General features: G+C 38.4%; 1 protein-coding gene across 2 annotated transcripts; it reads left to right on the forward strand.

Moving 5' to 3' along the window:
- Positions 1 to 1,764: 1,764 nt before the first annotated feature.
- Positions 1,765 to 14,653, forward strand: ZNF527 (zinc finger protein 527). 2 transcript variants are annotated; one of them, XM_081119640.1, is made up of 5 exons: positions 1,765 to 1,962; positions 4,197 to 4,271; positions 7,746 to 7,872; positions 8,476 to 8,571; positions 10,698 to 14,653. In XM_081119640.1, the coding sequence occupies exons 2-5, from the start codon at positions 4,239 to 4,241 to the stop codon at positions 12,263 to 12,265; spliced, it is 1,824 nt and encodes a 607-aa protein (XP_080975766.1). In that variant the 5' UTR covers positions 1,765 to 1,962; positions 4,197 to 4,238; the 3' UTR covers positions 12,266 to 14,653. The 2 variants fall into 2 exon arrangements, with proteins under 2 accessions (XP_080975766.1, XP_080975767.1); XM_081119641.1 differs by having other exon boundaries at positions 1,774 to 1,962; positions 7,746 to 7,862.
- The last annotated feature ends 2,430 nt before the right edge of the window (positions 14,654 to 17,083 follow it).

Consider the following 17,083-nt stretch of genomic DNA (forward strand, 5'->3'; position numbering starts at 1 on the left):
CCTGCATGGTAAAGTCCAGGGAAGAGCTATTTGATGTACTTGCCAGTACCAAACCACAGTTATTATCCAAAGAATACCGAACTAGTAAACTTCCCCCATTAAAGCGACCCAACTATTAAATATTTATAGGGCTTTAAAAAAAACAATTGCTTGCTTTTTTCTGAAAGTAACATTGTCCAATTTCATAAACAGCAAATCACTTCAGCCCTGGTAACTAGACTCCCTTTGTCCATGGCTCTGGCCTTAGCCAGAGGGCTCTTTGTAGGGGAGGGGATTAGAGAGATTATTCTCCAAGGATGGGTTCTCAAGAACTTCCCCTTGCTTCCACATATCCCTGCTTACCAAGATCTTGACTTGGGTGCACCTTCCAGATCTTCCGGGGTCTATCGATGGGGAAGAATGCTGCTTTTCTGGAACTTTCACTGACACACACTCTCCTTGATCAAACTTTAGTCAGGCTCCTCTGAACACTCTTCTCAACCGGACTTCAACCTTTTGACTTCAGTGTTGCCTTTGCATAACTCAGTTTTAGCAAGAATTCTGTCAAGTTGGTTGAGCCAGAGTTCTTGATATGTGATCACAATATCTAATTAAATTCCTTATCCAATCTAATTAAATTCCTTATCCACCCAGGTGGCGCATGATCAGCCAGGCCTCCTCTCAGCAAGAATCTTGTTGGTCAGTCTAGCAAAAATTCCTCCAGACCCTTATGTCTCCTCATAGGAATTTTCCATACACTGACACCCCTGTCCCCAACTTGCTCCTTGCCTATAAATCCCACTTGTTCTTGCTGCATTTGGAATTGAGCCCAGTTCTACACTGGTCTTTTTCCCCTATTGAAATCGTTCCTGAATAAAATCTTTTTTTTTTTTCCTTCTTCCCACTTCAACTACTCTTCGGTTCTGTTTTTAAGATCACTCAGGGGCTCACATCTGTCCTCCTGACTGTGGGCAGTTTCTTAAAGCGGTACCCTAATTAAAATTGTAAAGTGAAAAAGTGGGAGCAGCAACAAGAGAAACTCCAGAGCTACTGGCTACAACATAAACGGCTTTGGTGCCAATGAGTATCTTCCTACAAATGGGAATCTCATTACCGTTCTGTGCCCGCTTCACATCAAGTGCAAGCAGAAAAGGGATATAAAAATGAAGGTAACAGTGACCCAGCCCATGGCGGGGGGTGAGGGATGGGGTGGGGATGGGAGAACAGATCTGGAAACAGTCACACACACAGGCACAAAAAGACTTCTTCCAGGGACTCAACCCTAAAGGCAAGACCAGCAACAAAAGTTCCACCGCCTGTCAGGTAAACCGCGACCCCTGGGATAACAACACAGTTACAAAACCGGTGAAGCCCAAAGTCAGCCACGGGACTCTCACACAACCGCAATCACTGATATTCTCGGCGCTACAGACCCGCAGTCTGTCACACGACGACTCTCAATCACAGGACCTGAGGTAAAATACCGAAACTCCGCACGGACAGAACCCGTCGCCCCCCGGTGCGCAAGCGCAAAAGTGTGCAGCGACAGACACAAAAAACGGCCACACCTAAGCAGACGGTCAGAGGCGCTCGCAGCTTCACTGTTTCCTCACACACAGTCGCCCGGGTCACTTGGGTGCCCAGCGTCTCCCTGAGCCGCACTCAGCTCTCCAGTACCCGCACCTAACGCCGGGGCCGCCTGTAACGCATGCGCGAAGTGGAGGCGGGCCTCGGGCCCTCTGGGAAGTGTAGTTCAGCAAAGAACGCTGCTGCGCAAAGCCTTCTGGGGCTGGTGGTTCGCGGAGTCGCAGGGAAAAGCTGAGTTGGTAGTCCAAGCCCCTGCAGCTGGATGTTTCCCCAGCCGGTTTCTGGGGTCCAGCGCGCCTCGGCCTCCGCCCCTCTCCGCCCCACTGGGGATTCTGGGAGGCGACGTCGCGGGTCTCGGGTCGCTCTTCGGGTTTCCAGAACCCGCGGTGCCGGGAGGTGAGTTGGGCCTGGCTTCTCGCGGGAGCAAGGGGTGAGCTCTGGGCTTAAGGTGGACCCGTCTGGGGCGGGACAGCGACCAGGCGGGTGTCACTGGGGAGACTGTGTGTCACTATGTCTAACTATGTGACAGGCTACAGGTGTGACAGAATGTGATTTTGTGTGTGTGTGTGTGTGTGTGTGTGTGTGTGTGTGTGTGTGACTCTGCAGGTACAACTATGTGTGCCTGCGTATAGATTTGTGAGACTGTGGGTGTGACATAGTGTGTGTGTGTGTGTGTGTGTGTAATTATGTTTGACCACTTGCCTCCGGGGATATAACTGAATGTGTGTGACAGTAGGTGTGCCCATGGCCATCTGTCTCGGCGGGTATAATTTTGTATGAGTAATTGTGATCGAATGTGTGACCTTGTGTGATATGGAACGGTGTGATTGTGTGCCAGTCTCTCTGTTGGAGTAATTGTGCATCATCATCTCTAACTTTGTGTCAATGTGCCTGTGAATGTGTATGACATTACGAGTGTGATTGTGCGACCATGTAGACGTGTGAGATTGGGTGAGCATTTGTGTGACTGAGTCACAGGAACCTTAAAATTACTTGCCCAAATTCACACGGTTAATAAGTGACAAAACTGGAATTGGAACCCACGCAGTTTGGCTCTAGGGTCCTTGCTTTTTAATTACTAAAGTAAAAACTGGGTGCCCTGGGTTCTGAGGGTGTTGGAGAGGATTGTCAGTGGGCTTGGACCAGGAACCTTTAGGACATAAGAACTAAATCTGGGTCTCTTCCCTCAGTCCCTTTGTGAATCCCAGGACCAAGTCTGAAGACATTGTATGTAGTGAAGCCATCCTCAAACTGGCTGCCTCTGGGGTAGGAAAGCCCAACCTGAAAGCTCCTTAGGTGATGGAATTGGAGATTTTAGCATTTTCCTTGTCAAACTCTTTCATGTTTGGTGCTGAGAGAGGTTGACCGTGCCTCTTTTTCTGATGTACTAAGTGAGCTAAATTTTTGGTTCTCACTTTCTCAGTTAATAAAGAAAAGTATTCTCATTTCCTTTCCAAATGTGTATGTAGAATCTCAGTGGAAACAAGGATGGCACTTCTCTATGCCAGAGTTGGCTCATGCAATCTTGACAGTAAGGAAAAAAAGGGTTCTGAGAGGTGGATTAACTTGCCCAAGGTCATGTAGAAAATGAGTAAAGGAGTAGAGTGTGCAAGCAGGTTGGGGGCTATTTAATGCCCAAGTCTTTAACAGGACTTTTTTCCAAATGGTTCATCTCAAAGTTGGAAAACATTACCCAAGGGATACACAGCTCCTTGCAAACAAAAATTTAAAATACATTTCTTTTATGCAGATACTACTTAGGGCTCTCAGATGCTGAGACTTTGAGTTTCCTCCCAGGTTACAAAGACTTTTATGGACTATTTCAAGGTGCATTGCACTAAGGAAATAACTTTGTTAGAGACTGAGTTGGCTAGTGCAGAGTAGCCCAGAATTAGGGGGTCATGTATCCTAAATCCTAGGTCAAATGCAACTATTCTCGTTTTCAGAATGAAGAAATGTTGGCTCAGGGAGTACAAGGAACGTATTTGAGGCTGTAGAGTTTGTTATTGCTTTAGCGTTAAAATCTGGCAATGATTGCCTCAGGCTGCATTTCTGTAGAATAATAATGGTAACATCTGCCATCTCTAAAGATGCTTCTCTAAGAAATATATGCCATTGATTTCTGAGTTTATGTTGAATATTTCCCATTCAGACATTTCGGTCTCTTGAAAGAGAACCAGTGTTTGAGGCACACTATAGTCTGACTCTTATGACTTCAAGTTAGTTGAGTAAGCTTTTCGAACCTCAATTTCACTTGTTGGTAAGATGGGGATAAAAACACCTACCTTTGCAGTTTTGTAAAAATTAAATAAGATAATGGCATATACAACATGTGTAGCATCACTAAATTACAGGAGGCATAGTAAGACTTATTTATTCACTTATCAAATATCTTTTGAGAGCTTAACAATGGTTTTAGCATTATTGTAACACTAGAGATACACCAGTGAACCCAACATAAATGCTAAGAAGGGAAATAAATCAAGATAAGGAAGAAGAGACTGGAAGGGAGGTTCTCTTTAGATAGAATTTTTAGGGAAGTCCCTTTGATATGGTGACAGCTGAACAAAGATAGGAATAAAGAAAGGGAGGGTCTGCCATTTTTTTCTCCCTTAACTCTGCTTTCTCAGGACTTGGTTCTCCAAAAGAGAGAATTGAAGAAGGAAGGAAGAATGGCTGTTGGACTTTGTAAATCCGTGTCCCAGGTAAGTTGAGGTTTTCCACTTTGTTTCCAGAAATTCCACCTCATTATTTAGGACTTTGGACTAGAGAGAGAGTCACAGATAGCCTAGTGAGTACTCTCTCCACTTCTCTCTCTTCACCATTTGTTCAAGTAATCCTTCCATAAAATATTTAGTATCTCTTTTACACAGTGTTATGTTCAAGTGTGTGATGAAACAGAACTCTCTTTAGGTGGATCATGATTTGTTGTATTGGAGATGAATGCAAGTGAAACAAAGGGCAGAGTGTGAGTATCAATTATCTTATTAAATAGGGAGGTAAAGGATGGCCTCTCTGAGGAAGTGATATTTAAGCAAGGAAATACTTCCATGAAAGTAGGGAATAAATATGTGGAGATCTGGTGAAGAGCTTTAAAAGTAGAAACAATAGCAAGTATGAAGTTACTATGGTGGAAGCATGTTTGATGTGTTCCAGGAATAGCAATAAGCCAGTATTGTTAGAAGCAGATGACCACTGTGAGGTCAGAGGAGGAGCTGGGGAACAAATTATGTAGGCCCTTGAAAGTCATGATTACAACTTTGAGTTTTGTTCAAAGGGTGAAGGAGAGCCATTGGAGTGTTTGTGATTTCTTTGATTTATGTTTTAAAATGAAAAGAGATAGCAGGAAGTAAGGGTGGGAGCAGGAAAGCTATTTAGGAGACTACTGCAGTAATCTAGGTAGGAGATTATAGCTTCCTGGACCATGGTAGTGGATTGGAGCTGGTGAGATTCTGGGATTTGACCAGGGATTGGTTGTGAAGTGTGAGAGGAAGAATGAAGTCATGGATGACTACAAAGATTTTTGGCCTGGGCAGCTGTATTAATGGTCATGCCATTTCTTGAGATGGAAAGACTGGGTAGGGTGAGTTTGGAATCAAGAACTTAGTTCTGTATATTAAATTTGAGAGACCTGTTGGATATCCAAGAGGAATATTGATTATATATCTGAAGTTCAGGACTGGAGATGTGTATTTAAAGCCATAGGACTGGATGAGATTATCTTGACGGTAGGACTGTGGTAAAAGTAGATAGGAAAGACCTCCAAGGACTGAGTTTAGGGCATTCATCATTTAGAGGCTGACAGGAGGAGTAGGAACCAGCAAAACAGACTGAGAAGGACTGATGTAGAAGAAGAACCAGAAGGTTTGGATCCTGGAAGTCAAGAGTAGAACATCTTGAAGGAGGTAATGACCGAGTTAAATTCTTCTGAGACAGATTGAGGAAGATGAAGACTGAGAACTGACCGCTGGATTTGTTAACATGGAAGCTACTGATACCCTTGAAAAGAGCTACTTTACAGAGTGATTGGGATGAATGCATCATTGCAATAGACTTAAAAGAGAATAGAAGGTGAAAAAAGTGAGAATAGAGACAATGAGTCTCTATTTTCCCTGCCGTCCAATAATATACCCAGTAGCCACATGTGACTACTCTGAATTGAGATGTGCTATATAAGTATAAAATACATAACAGATTTTGAAGATTCAGTACAAAAAAGAATGTAAAGCGTTAATAATTTTATATTTATTACAGGTTGAAATAACATTTAGATATATTGGGTTAAATAAAAAATATTAAATTTACATATATACTTTTTTAATGCAGCTACTGAAAAAGTTTCAATTACATATGTGTCTCACATTGTATTCTGTTGGACATCACTGATCTAAACAACTCTTTGGAAGAGTTTTGTTATTAAAAGGAATAGAGAAATGGGAGAATAGCCAGAGTGAGATCATGGAAAGAAATTTGTTTATCTATTTATAGATGGAAGACATTGCATCAGTTTGTATACTGATGGGAATAATCCAGTAAAGCAAGAAAATACTGGTAATACAGGGAGGTTCTGATATCTCCATGATGTTTACAAGGGAGAGAGGAGACAGTGCCCTTATATGGACAAGTAGGGATTGGTCTTAGATAGGAAGCCTAGAGTTTTATCTGTAGTAGCAGGGAAGGCAGAATATATGAGTACAGATACAGGTCAGTAAACACATATGGTGGGCTAGAGGATGCGGAAGTTCAGAGTGAGAACAGGGGAGGGTTTGGTGGTGGTTAGAGGGATAGAAGGTATGAAATAGTCATGGGGAAGTGGGAGAGTGACTTTATTAAGGAGTATAGTAGAGTCGCCTAGTGGTGTTTTTATTGGATTTCTGGTCATATCCTAGAAGTATGTTGGATCAATGTTTATCAATCAGGGTTCTGGCAAGAAACTAAAAAGGGGACTATTTACAAATATATAGAAAAACTACAAAGGATAGTGCTATACCCTGGGGTCACTGCAGAGCTCCTTTACTGAGTTTAGGCCTGAACCCAGAGAAAGTGATATCTGAGTGGGGAGGTCCTCTGACAACCACTGTGACCTTTGAAGGACAGAGACTACACAGGGTGGCGCTACAAGGAGGGAACCAGGGGGAAAATGTTGTGCCTCGTTCACCTCCCTCCCATGTCTTGAGTGTGGCTTAACCCAACTGAAAATGGGGTGGGAGAAAGGAGTCTCTTGAGGTAGTCAATACAGGTTAGCCCCCCACAACACAGAAGTGTAGAGGGCCACATGGAAGTTATACTACACTAAGTAGTTGTCTGTTTTCTTTTCTCTAGCCACATTTATTCATATTTTTACTGTGTAGAATAACCATATTTGATATTTCATTATTTTTAATAAAAAATGAGACCATTCAATGCAGAATGGAACTCTGTCATTTTTAAGCATTTAGTACTCTTTCTTCATATGGATATGTCATAGGAATCTTTACTAAGTGGCAAATATTTCCTGAGTATTTACAATGTGACAGGTTTTATAATAGACACTGGATGTACATAAGCTTATAAAACATGTATCTTCCACTCATACAGCTTGTAGATCAGTGCTATAGCTTAAAATCTAATTTTTGGACATGTATGTTTTTTTCAGTTTTTTTTTATATAACCTTCCAATCTAAGTATCTTTACATACACTTCATTATTTCTTCAAGATACACTCTTGGATGTTTCTCCTCACATAGAGTCTAAATTTCAGATCATACCCTTTTATTAAAGCCCAATTCCAGGCCTTCTTTCACTACTTTGAGCCAGATGATATCCCAGTTTGGGGATAAAAGAATTATCCCTGTAAAAATGTCCTGATACTTAGTATATGTAACATAAAACTTTGCCTTTACTCATATACTTTCATATCATAAAACTCATGTTTCATGCTATAAGCTAATTTTTTCTGTGTATATGTCCTTTCTCTTTCACAAAAATGTATAATTGTCAAGGGGTGAGTCTGTTTCTGATATTTCTCTCTTTTTCTTAAAATATTTGAAAAACCTGGGCATGTACTTGTTCCCCAATAATGATTTTCCTTGGCCCACTTAGAGCTTGGAACTCTGGCAGAATTCATTTTTATTGTTGTTGTTGTTTTCTAGGACTATATAGGAGCACTTGGCAAACAAGAATTTTTTTTTAAATTTCAGGGGTTGGTAACCTTTAGGGATGTGGCTCTAGAATTTTCCCAAGAAGAGTGGGAATGGCTGGACCCATCTCAGAAGGATTTATACAGAGATGTCATGTTGGAGAACTACAGCAATTTGGTATGGCTTGGTAAGGATGTCTCTCCCCCATAATTCAAACCCTTCCCTCTAGGGTGTTTTTGCTTCCTCAGTTGGGAATATCTAGGGCATCTAAGTGCTTAGCTGAATTTCTACTTCTGTTTCCAGGAAATGATTTGAAGTAGTTTTATAGAGTTAGAAATGAGTAACTCCCATTGCTTTAGAATGATGGTTTGGAATAGCATCATCAGTATGGTATGGGAATTTGTTAAATTGCAAATTATGGGGTCCCACTCTAGACTACAGAATCAGAAACTCTGGGAATACGCCCAGCAGTCTGGGTTTTAAGAGCCCTCCAAATGATTCTGATGCCCATAAAAGTTTGAGAACTATTGTGGTTTCTGAGTTGGGGACTGGGAATATGTATTTCTGTAAGTTTCTAGGTTATGGTTCTTGTGCTCTAGCACTTTGAGAACCAATGCTGTGGAAGAAGTTTCATCTTCATCCTCCATACAAATATCATTCCATTCTCTAGTCCTTCCTCTAATGTCCTTTCTTGCCTAATGACCATGAGATTGAATGTGAGTCCTAGAACAGCTATAGCATATCTATAGCATATTCTGTCTCTCTCTTTTCATTTTTCTTCTGTAAACAGGACTGTCCGTTTCCAAGCCCAACATGATTTCCTTATTGGAACAACGGAAGGATCCTTGGATAGTGGAGAGAGAGATGTCAGATGGTCAACATACAGGTGAGTGACGGGGAACCAGATAGGGCAGGCTGTTATAAGGCTTCAGCCCAAGTGGTCATGAGCAGGCTGCCCTGGCTCCGGGTCTTGTCTTTTTTTTCCAGACTTCCCAATAAAATCTCCTGGATTTCAAAGTAGGTTCATATCTAATAGTACCTTTCCCCCTTCCAACATTATACATAAGCCTACTTACTATGTAGTTCTGGTTGGATTCCAAAGTTGATTAGACTTTGACCCTTTTGCTACAGTATTTTGCTGCCTAAGTCAAGAATTTTCTTTTTTTCTTTTTTAAGAGAATGGTTGGAGCTCCAGGCACCTCAGAATCTCCCATATCAGAAATGTCTGTACTCTCCTCCCATCAGGCTTCAAAATTTTACTCAGCATTGCATTAGGTATTGTATAAAGCTGCTATTTTCCTGGAGTAGAGAAGATTCATTCTTGGTAAGAGGGAATTTAGTGGTCCCAAGTGATAGATACAGGAGAAGAGATTTAGGAGATAGGTGAGGAAACAGAAGTAGCTGTACTTCTGTAGAAAGAAAAATCAACTGTGTGGACCTAACAGAGAATAAGTGAACAAAGCCCTACCAGGCCTGGGTTGAGACAGGGATTCAAGTAGGATAGTATCCATGGGGGGCAGGGTGGAGGGTTTCTGTGAAGAAGAGAGTATATTAGAAAGAAGAAAGATATAGGTGGATAATATGTTCTTTACTGCCCAATTTTGTACAATGACCCAGTGTGGAGGCAGCTTTATTTTCAACAGTTTACCAATTGTTGTGGAAAAGACTGTATTTAATTAACCCCCAAATGCTAACATGTGCAGCTCTAAAATAATCACTAAGCACATCGGAACATGAAAATGACTCCATCATGGAAATAATTACTATATTTTGGGAACCTTATCAAGGCCTTGAAAATCAAGCTCATATTCCCCAAGAATTATTCCTTAACTAAGCTAGGGAGTTTTGATCTCTGTTTTTTGGCATTTATACTATTCATAATCAGTATCATATTAACTAATTATTTATGTTCCATAGTGAATTTTTATGCACAGAATTTTTCTCTTTTTCATTAGAGTTTAAAAAGGGGAGAAGGACCTGTGTCTCAGACTTTTTTCTCCTCTACTAGGTGCTCTAGTAGTAGGTTCTATCTAGTTGAATATATTATCTGAATATTGTGGTGTGACAGGAAAAAGACTTTCTTATTTTACTCTTTCTGAGGTCATCTTTTTTTTTTTTTTTTAATATATCTTTATTGATTTCAGAGAGAGGAAAGGAAAGGGGGAGAGAGAGATAGGAACATCAATGATGAGAGAGTCATTGATCACACACCGACTGGGGATTGAGCCCACAACTCAGGCATGTGCCCTGACCGGGAATTGAACCATGATCTCCTGGATCCTAGGTCGATGCTCAACCGAAGAGCCATGGCCTCCCAGGCCTGAGGTCATCTTTTAAACAGTAGTTTTCTTTCTCTCTTATCTCAATGAATATCCTCTTCTGAAAGTATCAAGTATGTATACTGAGGCATCATTTTTCTCTCAATAATGAGAAATGCTGACCTCCAGATTCCTTCTAGACACTGATGGGGGAAAAACTTCCCCTCTGGTCTGATAAAATTTTAGAAGTTGTTGAGCATTCTGTCAGCATTCATAGATTCAGCAAAATGCTGCCATTGTTCTAGGCATTGGATTCAACAGTAAGAAAAAAAAAAAAATAAACAATCCCTACCCTCATGGAGCTTTTCATCTTGTGAATAGGACTAGATAGTGCAGGATGGACTGGAGACTTTAAAGACTAGAGGCAGGAAAACTGATTATGATCTAATCAGTGTCTCCAATTCTTTATCTTTTTGGCATTTAACTTTGTCTACATCTTGATGCCCTACATTTAACCTGTTTCCCTAATCACCTCCTACTCATTACCAGCACATAGACCTTCCTCTAGCAGCTCTCTTCATTCTTTGTTCTTTCTTTTTATTTTGTTCATATTGCATAGTATAATTTGAAAGCTGTCAGAACCATGTACTTTCTCTTCTCATTCCTCCAATTAAATTCTTCAATTCCTTCTATAATAGTTTTTTCTCTTTACAAAGGAAAAAAAGGATACATTTGCTTTCTTGATATTTTTCAGACTGGGAGTCTTGGTATGAAATTAAGGAATTATCTCCAAAACAGTACATTGATGATGAAGAGGAAATATCCCAGAGCATAGTGATGGAAAGACTTACAAGTCATGACTATGAATCCTCCGGTTTCAGGAAAGCTTGGAAATATGAGTGTGAATTTGAGCAGCAGGATGGAAATCAGGAGAGACATTTCAGGCAAGTGGCAAGTCTTAAGGAAATCTATGCTGTGAAAAGAGATAATGAATATAATAATTCTGAGAGAAGCATTCTCTTTAAGTCAGTGCTTTTAACACAACAGAGAGTTCCCACAGTACAGTCAGTACATAAATTTGATATTTATGATAAAATGTTCCCTCCAAATTCAGTCCCAGTTGAGCATAAAAGACAACATGCTGAGAAGGAATCTTTGATAGATAATGTATGTGAAGAATTCAACCAGGGTACATACCTTAGTAAAGATAGAGGAATTCCTTCTGGGGAGAAGCCTTATGAAAGTAATGATTTTTCAAATTTCTTAAGTTTCCACTCATTACTTACTCAACATCAAACAACTCATTTTGGAAAGCTACCCAATGAATGTGGTGATACCTTTAGCTGTTATTCATTCTTTACTCAACCTCAGGGAATTAGCAGTGGAGAGAAACCATATGCATGCAATGACTGCGGAAAAGCCTTTAGCCATGACTTCTTTCTCAGTGAACATCAAAGAACTCATATTGGAGAGAAAACATATGAATGTAAGGAATGTAACAAAGCCTTTAGACAGAGTGCACACCTCGCTCAACATCAAAGAATCCACACTGGAGAAAAACCCTTTGCATGCAATGAGTGTGGAAAGGCCTTTAGCCGTTATGCCTTCCTTGTTGAACATCAGAGAATTCACACAGGAGAGAAACCATATGAATGTAAGGAATGTAACAAAGCCTTCAGACAGAGTGCACACCTTAATCAACATCAGAGAATTCACACTGGAGAAAAACCCTATGAATGTAATCAATGTGGAAAAGCCTTCAGCAGACGCATAGCCCTTACTCTCCATCAAAGAATTCATACAGGAGAGAAACCCTTTAAATGTAATGAATGTGGGAAGACCTTTGGCTATCGCTCACACCTTAATCAACATCAGAGAATTCATACTGGAGAAAAGCCCTATGAGTGCATCAAATGTGGGAAGTTTTTCCGCACTGATTCACAACTTAATCGACATCATAGAATTCATACTGGAGAGAGACCTTTTGAATGCAGTAAATGTGGAAAAGCCTTTAGTGATGCTTTAGTTCTAATTCATCATAAGAGAAGTCATGCAGGAGAGAAACCCTATGAATGTAACAAATGTGGGAAGGCCTTCAGTTGTGGCTCATACCTTAATCAACATCAGAGAATTCATACTGGGGAGAAACCGTATGAATGTAATGAATGTGGGAAGGCTTTCCATCAGATCTTGTCCCTTAGGCTACACCAAAGGATTCATGTTGGAGAAAAACCCTATAATTGTAATGAATGTGGGAATAATTTTAGCTGTGCCTCAGCCCTTAGACGACATCAGAAAATTCATAATAGAGAAACTCTCTGATTATAACAAGTATAAGAAAGAAAACGTTTAGTCACCACTCAGTCCTTATTAAATAAATATCAGTAACTTATTTGGTTAGTAATGTAGTATATATGGAAAAGCCTTCAGCTCATGAGCATCCCTTATTTGAAACAGCCTGAGTAGTAAACATCTGTTGCTTTGTGATCTGTTCTGTGCCATCTTTGAGACTTACCTCACCCTCAATGCATGTCGTTCTGGTGAAACTGTTAATAAGGGAGAACAGTGAATTGGTCATAGGCCGGCCAGTTATTACTTCCCTCAACCTAGTGATTAATAAGGGATTGACAAATGGCTCAGTCTGGACTAATAGAGCTATAGGGGGTTATTATTATGGGTAGTAAAAGGAAACTTTTTTCTGGAATTGCAAGTTTTAAGGATTTAGTGAGGTTAAAAACTCATCAACAGTTTTCTTTGCCAAGATAACACAGGAAAATGGAGGTGAGAGACTAAAATCTGATGACATTGTTTGATCTCTTGGATCCAGTCATGTCTGAAGTCTATAACCATCCTTCACTTTTTCACTTTTGTGATCCAATAAATTTCTTTCCTTTTTTTTTTCCCTCTCTCGCTTTAGTTAATTTGAATTGGATTTTTGTCTCTTAGAATTACAGTCCTGACTCATATACTGTATGTTCACTACACATGTAAGAAAGCCTTGATACTTTTATATGACATAATTATTTATCCTAAGGAGAAATCTTGTGATATAACAAATATATGAAAGTTGAATACACAGCCTTTATAAAGCTGAGAGAATTGCTTCATTTTATTTGTTGATAAAAATTAATTTAGTATTTATTACTCTGTTTTACAGTAGGGATGAATTTTTTTTACTGTTACATTGTTGTGTTTATTTTTATATTTACAGGCAAAAGACCATAAAATGATACTTTTTAGTTAAATCTACTTATAATGTAGAATACAACACAGAATTACTTTTTTAAAGGCAAATCTGATATAAGGAAACTAATTTTTTTTTTTAAAAAAAAGTAACTATCAATACACAAAACAACATGTTAAATCTCATTATGCTAAGTGAAAAACAAAGATTGCCTACAATGTGATTTCATTTAGGTGAAATTATAAAAATGGCAAAAAATTCACCTAGTAACATAAGGTGATTTAATTTCTCATAAGGAATTAAAATCATTTGTGGCAGTGACTCATCATAGGCCTTCAAAGAAAGAATGGCCAGCTAAGAAAATAATGGATCCATTGGTTTAATGAATGGCTCTTCATCTTAAAGGAATGCTTTCAGCATGGGTTTAAACATATTTTGTGATAGAATATAATAAGAGAATTGTAAATGAGGTCTTTTTTGGGTGGGTTGAAAACTTCCTTTAAGAAGTTTATGGATAACTACTTTGGAACTCGAGATATCAGATAAAGACATTGCTGGCAGACAGAATAAGTCATTTTCAAATAATGGTAAAAATAAGTTGGATCCTAAAATATTTAGAGAATAAATCATTACCATTCTTCAGGGTAATGAGGAACATGAGGGTATGAGGCAGCATATTCCTATTTTATGGGTGGATGTAGGGAGGTAAACCTTGATGATATGGAAACATAGCCACCTTGGACAAGTTATAACTGGTTTAGATCTTGGGCATTGTCTGGAAATTACCTATAAAAACAAATCAGAGCAAATGAGTTAGGAAAGAATGAAGGATTTATATGTGTGCATGGAGCAAAACAACAGCTACTACTTTCACAATTTCTTAGTCAACTTATATCTAACAAAAATCTGAAAATTATTTTTGTTAAGTATTGAAACAAATTCCCTTTAAACAACTTTACAGATTTAGTATAATCGAATACTTCAATCCTTGAACAGAAACAAATGTAATGGTAATAAAACACTGTTGAACGTATTACATCAATTCAAAAATATAAGTGAAATTCATGTCAACATTTCTTTATTCCTTCTTATATTTTCTGGAGATATACGAATACTTATTTTAATGCTTTCTACGGGTAGGATAATAACTTATTTTGGAAAACTCCCCAAGATTACTATAAACTTAACAGGCCTAAAGGAAAAAGAATAATGACTCAGACAGTTTAAGAGTCTGAGTTTTTCACTAATTAATTCTTGATCTAAGTAGAGCACCTGATTTGTTCCTCCATGGTACCCAAACCACTGATTGATTCGTTGTTTTTATAGTTAAACTTCATCTGTAATGTTGATAAAATCTTTACACCCATGCCTTTAGCATAGGTGTTTGTAGTTTACAATCTAGGGAATCTCTTTACAGTGAGGTACTAAATTTTGTTTATTTGCAACTATACAAACCATTGTCTTGTTGTGATATATTGACTTGATCTTTTAGCATTATTAAAAACTCATGCTTCACTTGTATCTTACAGATATTAGCACCATCTGTTCAGTTAATTTAGAACATACTGGTGAAACCCTTTCATTAATGGTGATGAACCATTAGATTCCTTTTTTAATTTGGTTATTATGCTGAACATATCTTTCTGCCTTGCTACAGTATATGTAATTTTTGCTTGTCATGTTTAAGAGTTTTTAAAATTTACTCTTCATTAAGGTCCATATTTATGTTTGTGTTTTACTTAAAAATTTTGTACTGAGTGCCTATTGTGTGCCAGGCTTTGTTCTAATCGTGCATTGGAGATAAAAATGGTGAATTAAACAGACAAAAACCCTTATCTTTATAGAGCTGAATTCTAATGAGGCAGACAGGCAATAAAGATGATAGATGATGATAGATGATGATAGATAGATAGATAGATAGATAGATAGATAGATAGATAGATAGATAGATAGATGATAGATAGATAGATAATGATGATAGATAGATAGATGATAGATGATAGATAGATAGATAGATAATGATGATAGATAGATAGATGATAGATGATAGATAGATAGATAGATAGATAGATAGATAGATAGATAGATAGATAGATAGATAGATGATAGATAGATGGATGATAGATAGATAGGTGATAGATAGGTGATAGATTATATACTATATAAAGGAGTAGATTTTAAGAAAGATAAAGGAAGAGACGGGGGCCAGGTTGATACTTTAGATTGACTTTTGATTAAAAACCTGGGAAAGATAAGAGATCTATCTATTAACATTACACACACACACACACACTTCTATGCCTTATATACCTAATGGATAGGAAATTTATGTGCGTGTATTTAAACTTTATACTTACTAAACTCATTCCTATATTTTATTGTGCCTATGTATTTGTGAATTGCATTTTTAACATTTTTCTTTTTAGTCTTATGAATTTGTGGGCTTTTACAATCTGCATATGTTTCAGTTAATTATACTGTGTGTGTGTGTATATATATATATATATATATATATATATATATATATATATATATATATATTTAATATATATTGACTTCAGAGAGAGGAAGGGAGAGGGGGAGAGAGAGAGAGAAACATCAATGATGAGAGAGAGTCATTGATCAGCTGCCTCCTGCATGCCCCCTGCTGGGGATGGAGCCCGAAACCCGGGCATGTGCCCTGACTGGGAATCAAACCTCGATCTCCTGGATCCTAGGCCAATGCTTAACCACTGAGCCACACCCAACTGGGCTACTGTATATATTTTTGATACTCAAATAGTCACAACTTAAGCTAACCCTTGCTCCCTTTAGCACTGCTCTGACATCTTTGCAAGCATCCTTACTTTCTCGCGATAGGATGTTCCAGACCCATCCTCAGTACTTTCTGCCCAAAGTCATGAAGTTAGTTACCTTCCAAGGAATTTAGGGAGAAAACAAGCATATATATTTGAAAGAGGATGTGAAACTAGAAATAGAACTTTCCATTAAAATTTTTTCTCAGTAAAAGGTCTTGCTAGCTAGACTTGGGAGCCTAACACAGACAGTAAAGTAAAATTGGATTTTCCTTTTATACTATATTTTCTATTTTCTATTTTCTATTGTTCCTATTGCCCAAGAAGGAAAGGGTGGACCAACTTCACAGGAGAACTCACTTTAATAAGTATATATTAATTTTTATTAGTCTTGTAATTTCATTTGGTTTCCTATTCATTTTCATCTTTGCTCCTTTTAAAAAAATATGTTTGTGTGATTTTAGAGAGAGAGGAAGGGAGAGGGAGGGAAGCATTGATCAGGTGCCTCCTGCACATACCCCAACCAGGGACAACCTGCAACCTGGGTATGTATCCTGACCGGGAACCGAACCCCCAAAAGCTCTTGGTGCACAGGATGACGCTCCAACCAACTGAGCCACACAGGCCAGGGCTCATCTTTGCTATTTTTTATTGGCTTTGCCACAGGTTTACAGAACTTATTGAATGTTGATTTTTTTAAAAAACCTATTTCTTAGTGGTGTTATCCTTTTATTTCTCCTAATTCTCTTGTTTTCTGCCCTTTATGCTTATAATTATTTTTTATTGTGTGCTGTGTCTTCCTTTTGAATTGAGAATCTAGTCTTTTGTTTTTCATGATTAATATACTTAAAGCTATACATTTCTCCTTTAAAACATAAGTTGTGTCCTATAATTTTGGCATTTAGTGTTTTTATTATTATTCATTTCCATGTATGTTATAGTTTAGGTATTCTTTAACTCAAAAGTCTTACCTGTCTTTTTGTTATTGTTTCTAAAGCTATCACACTGTAGTCAGATGTTTATATTGATTCAAATGAGGCTTCCTTTATAGCCTCATGTGTGATTAATTTTCATAACTGTTACTTGTATATTTTAAAAGTATATGTAGCCCAGCCAGCATGCTCAGTGGTTGGGCATCGACCTATGAACCAGGAGGTCACA

The sequence above is a fragment of the Miniopterus schreibersii genome, assembly GCF_964146895.1.
Source record: "Miniopterus schreibersii genome assembly, chromosome: 18".
In the NCBI taxonomy this organism is placed as follows: Eukaryota; Metazoa; Chordata; class Mammalia; order Chiroptera; family Miniopteridae; genus Miniopterus; species Miniopterus schreibersii.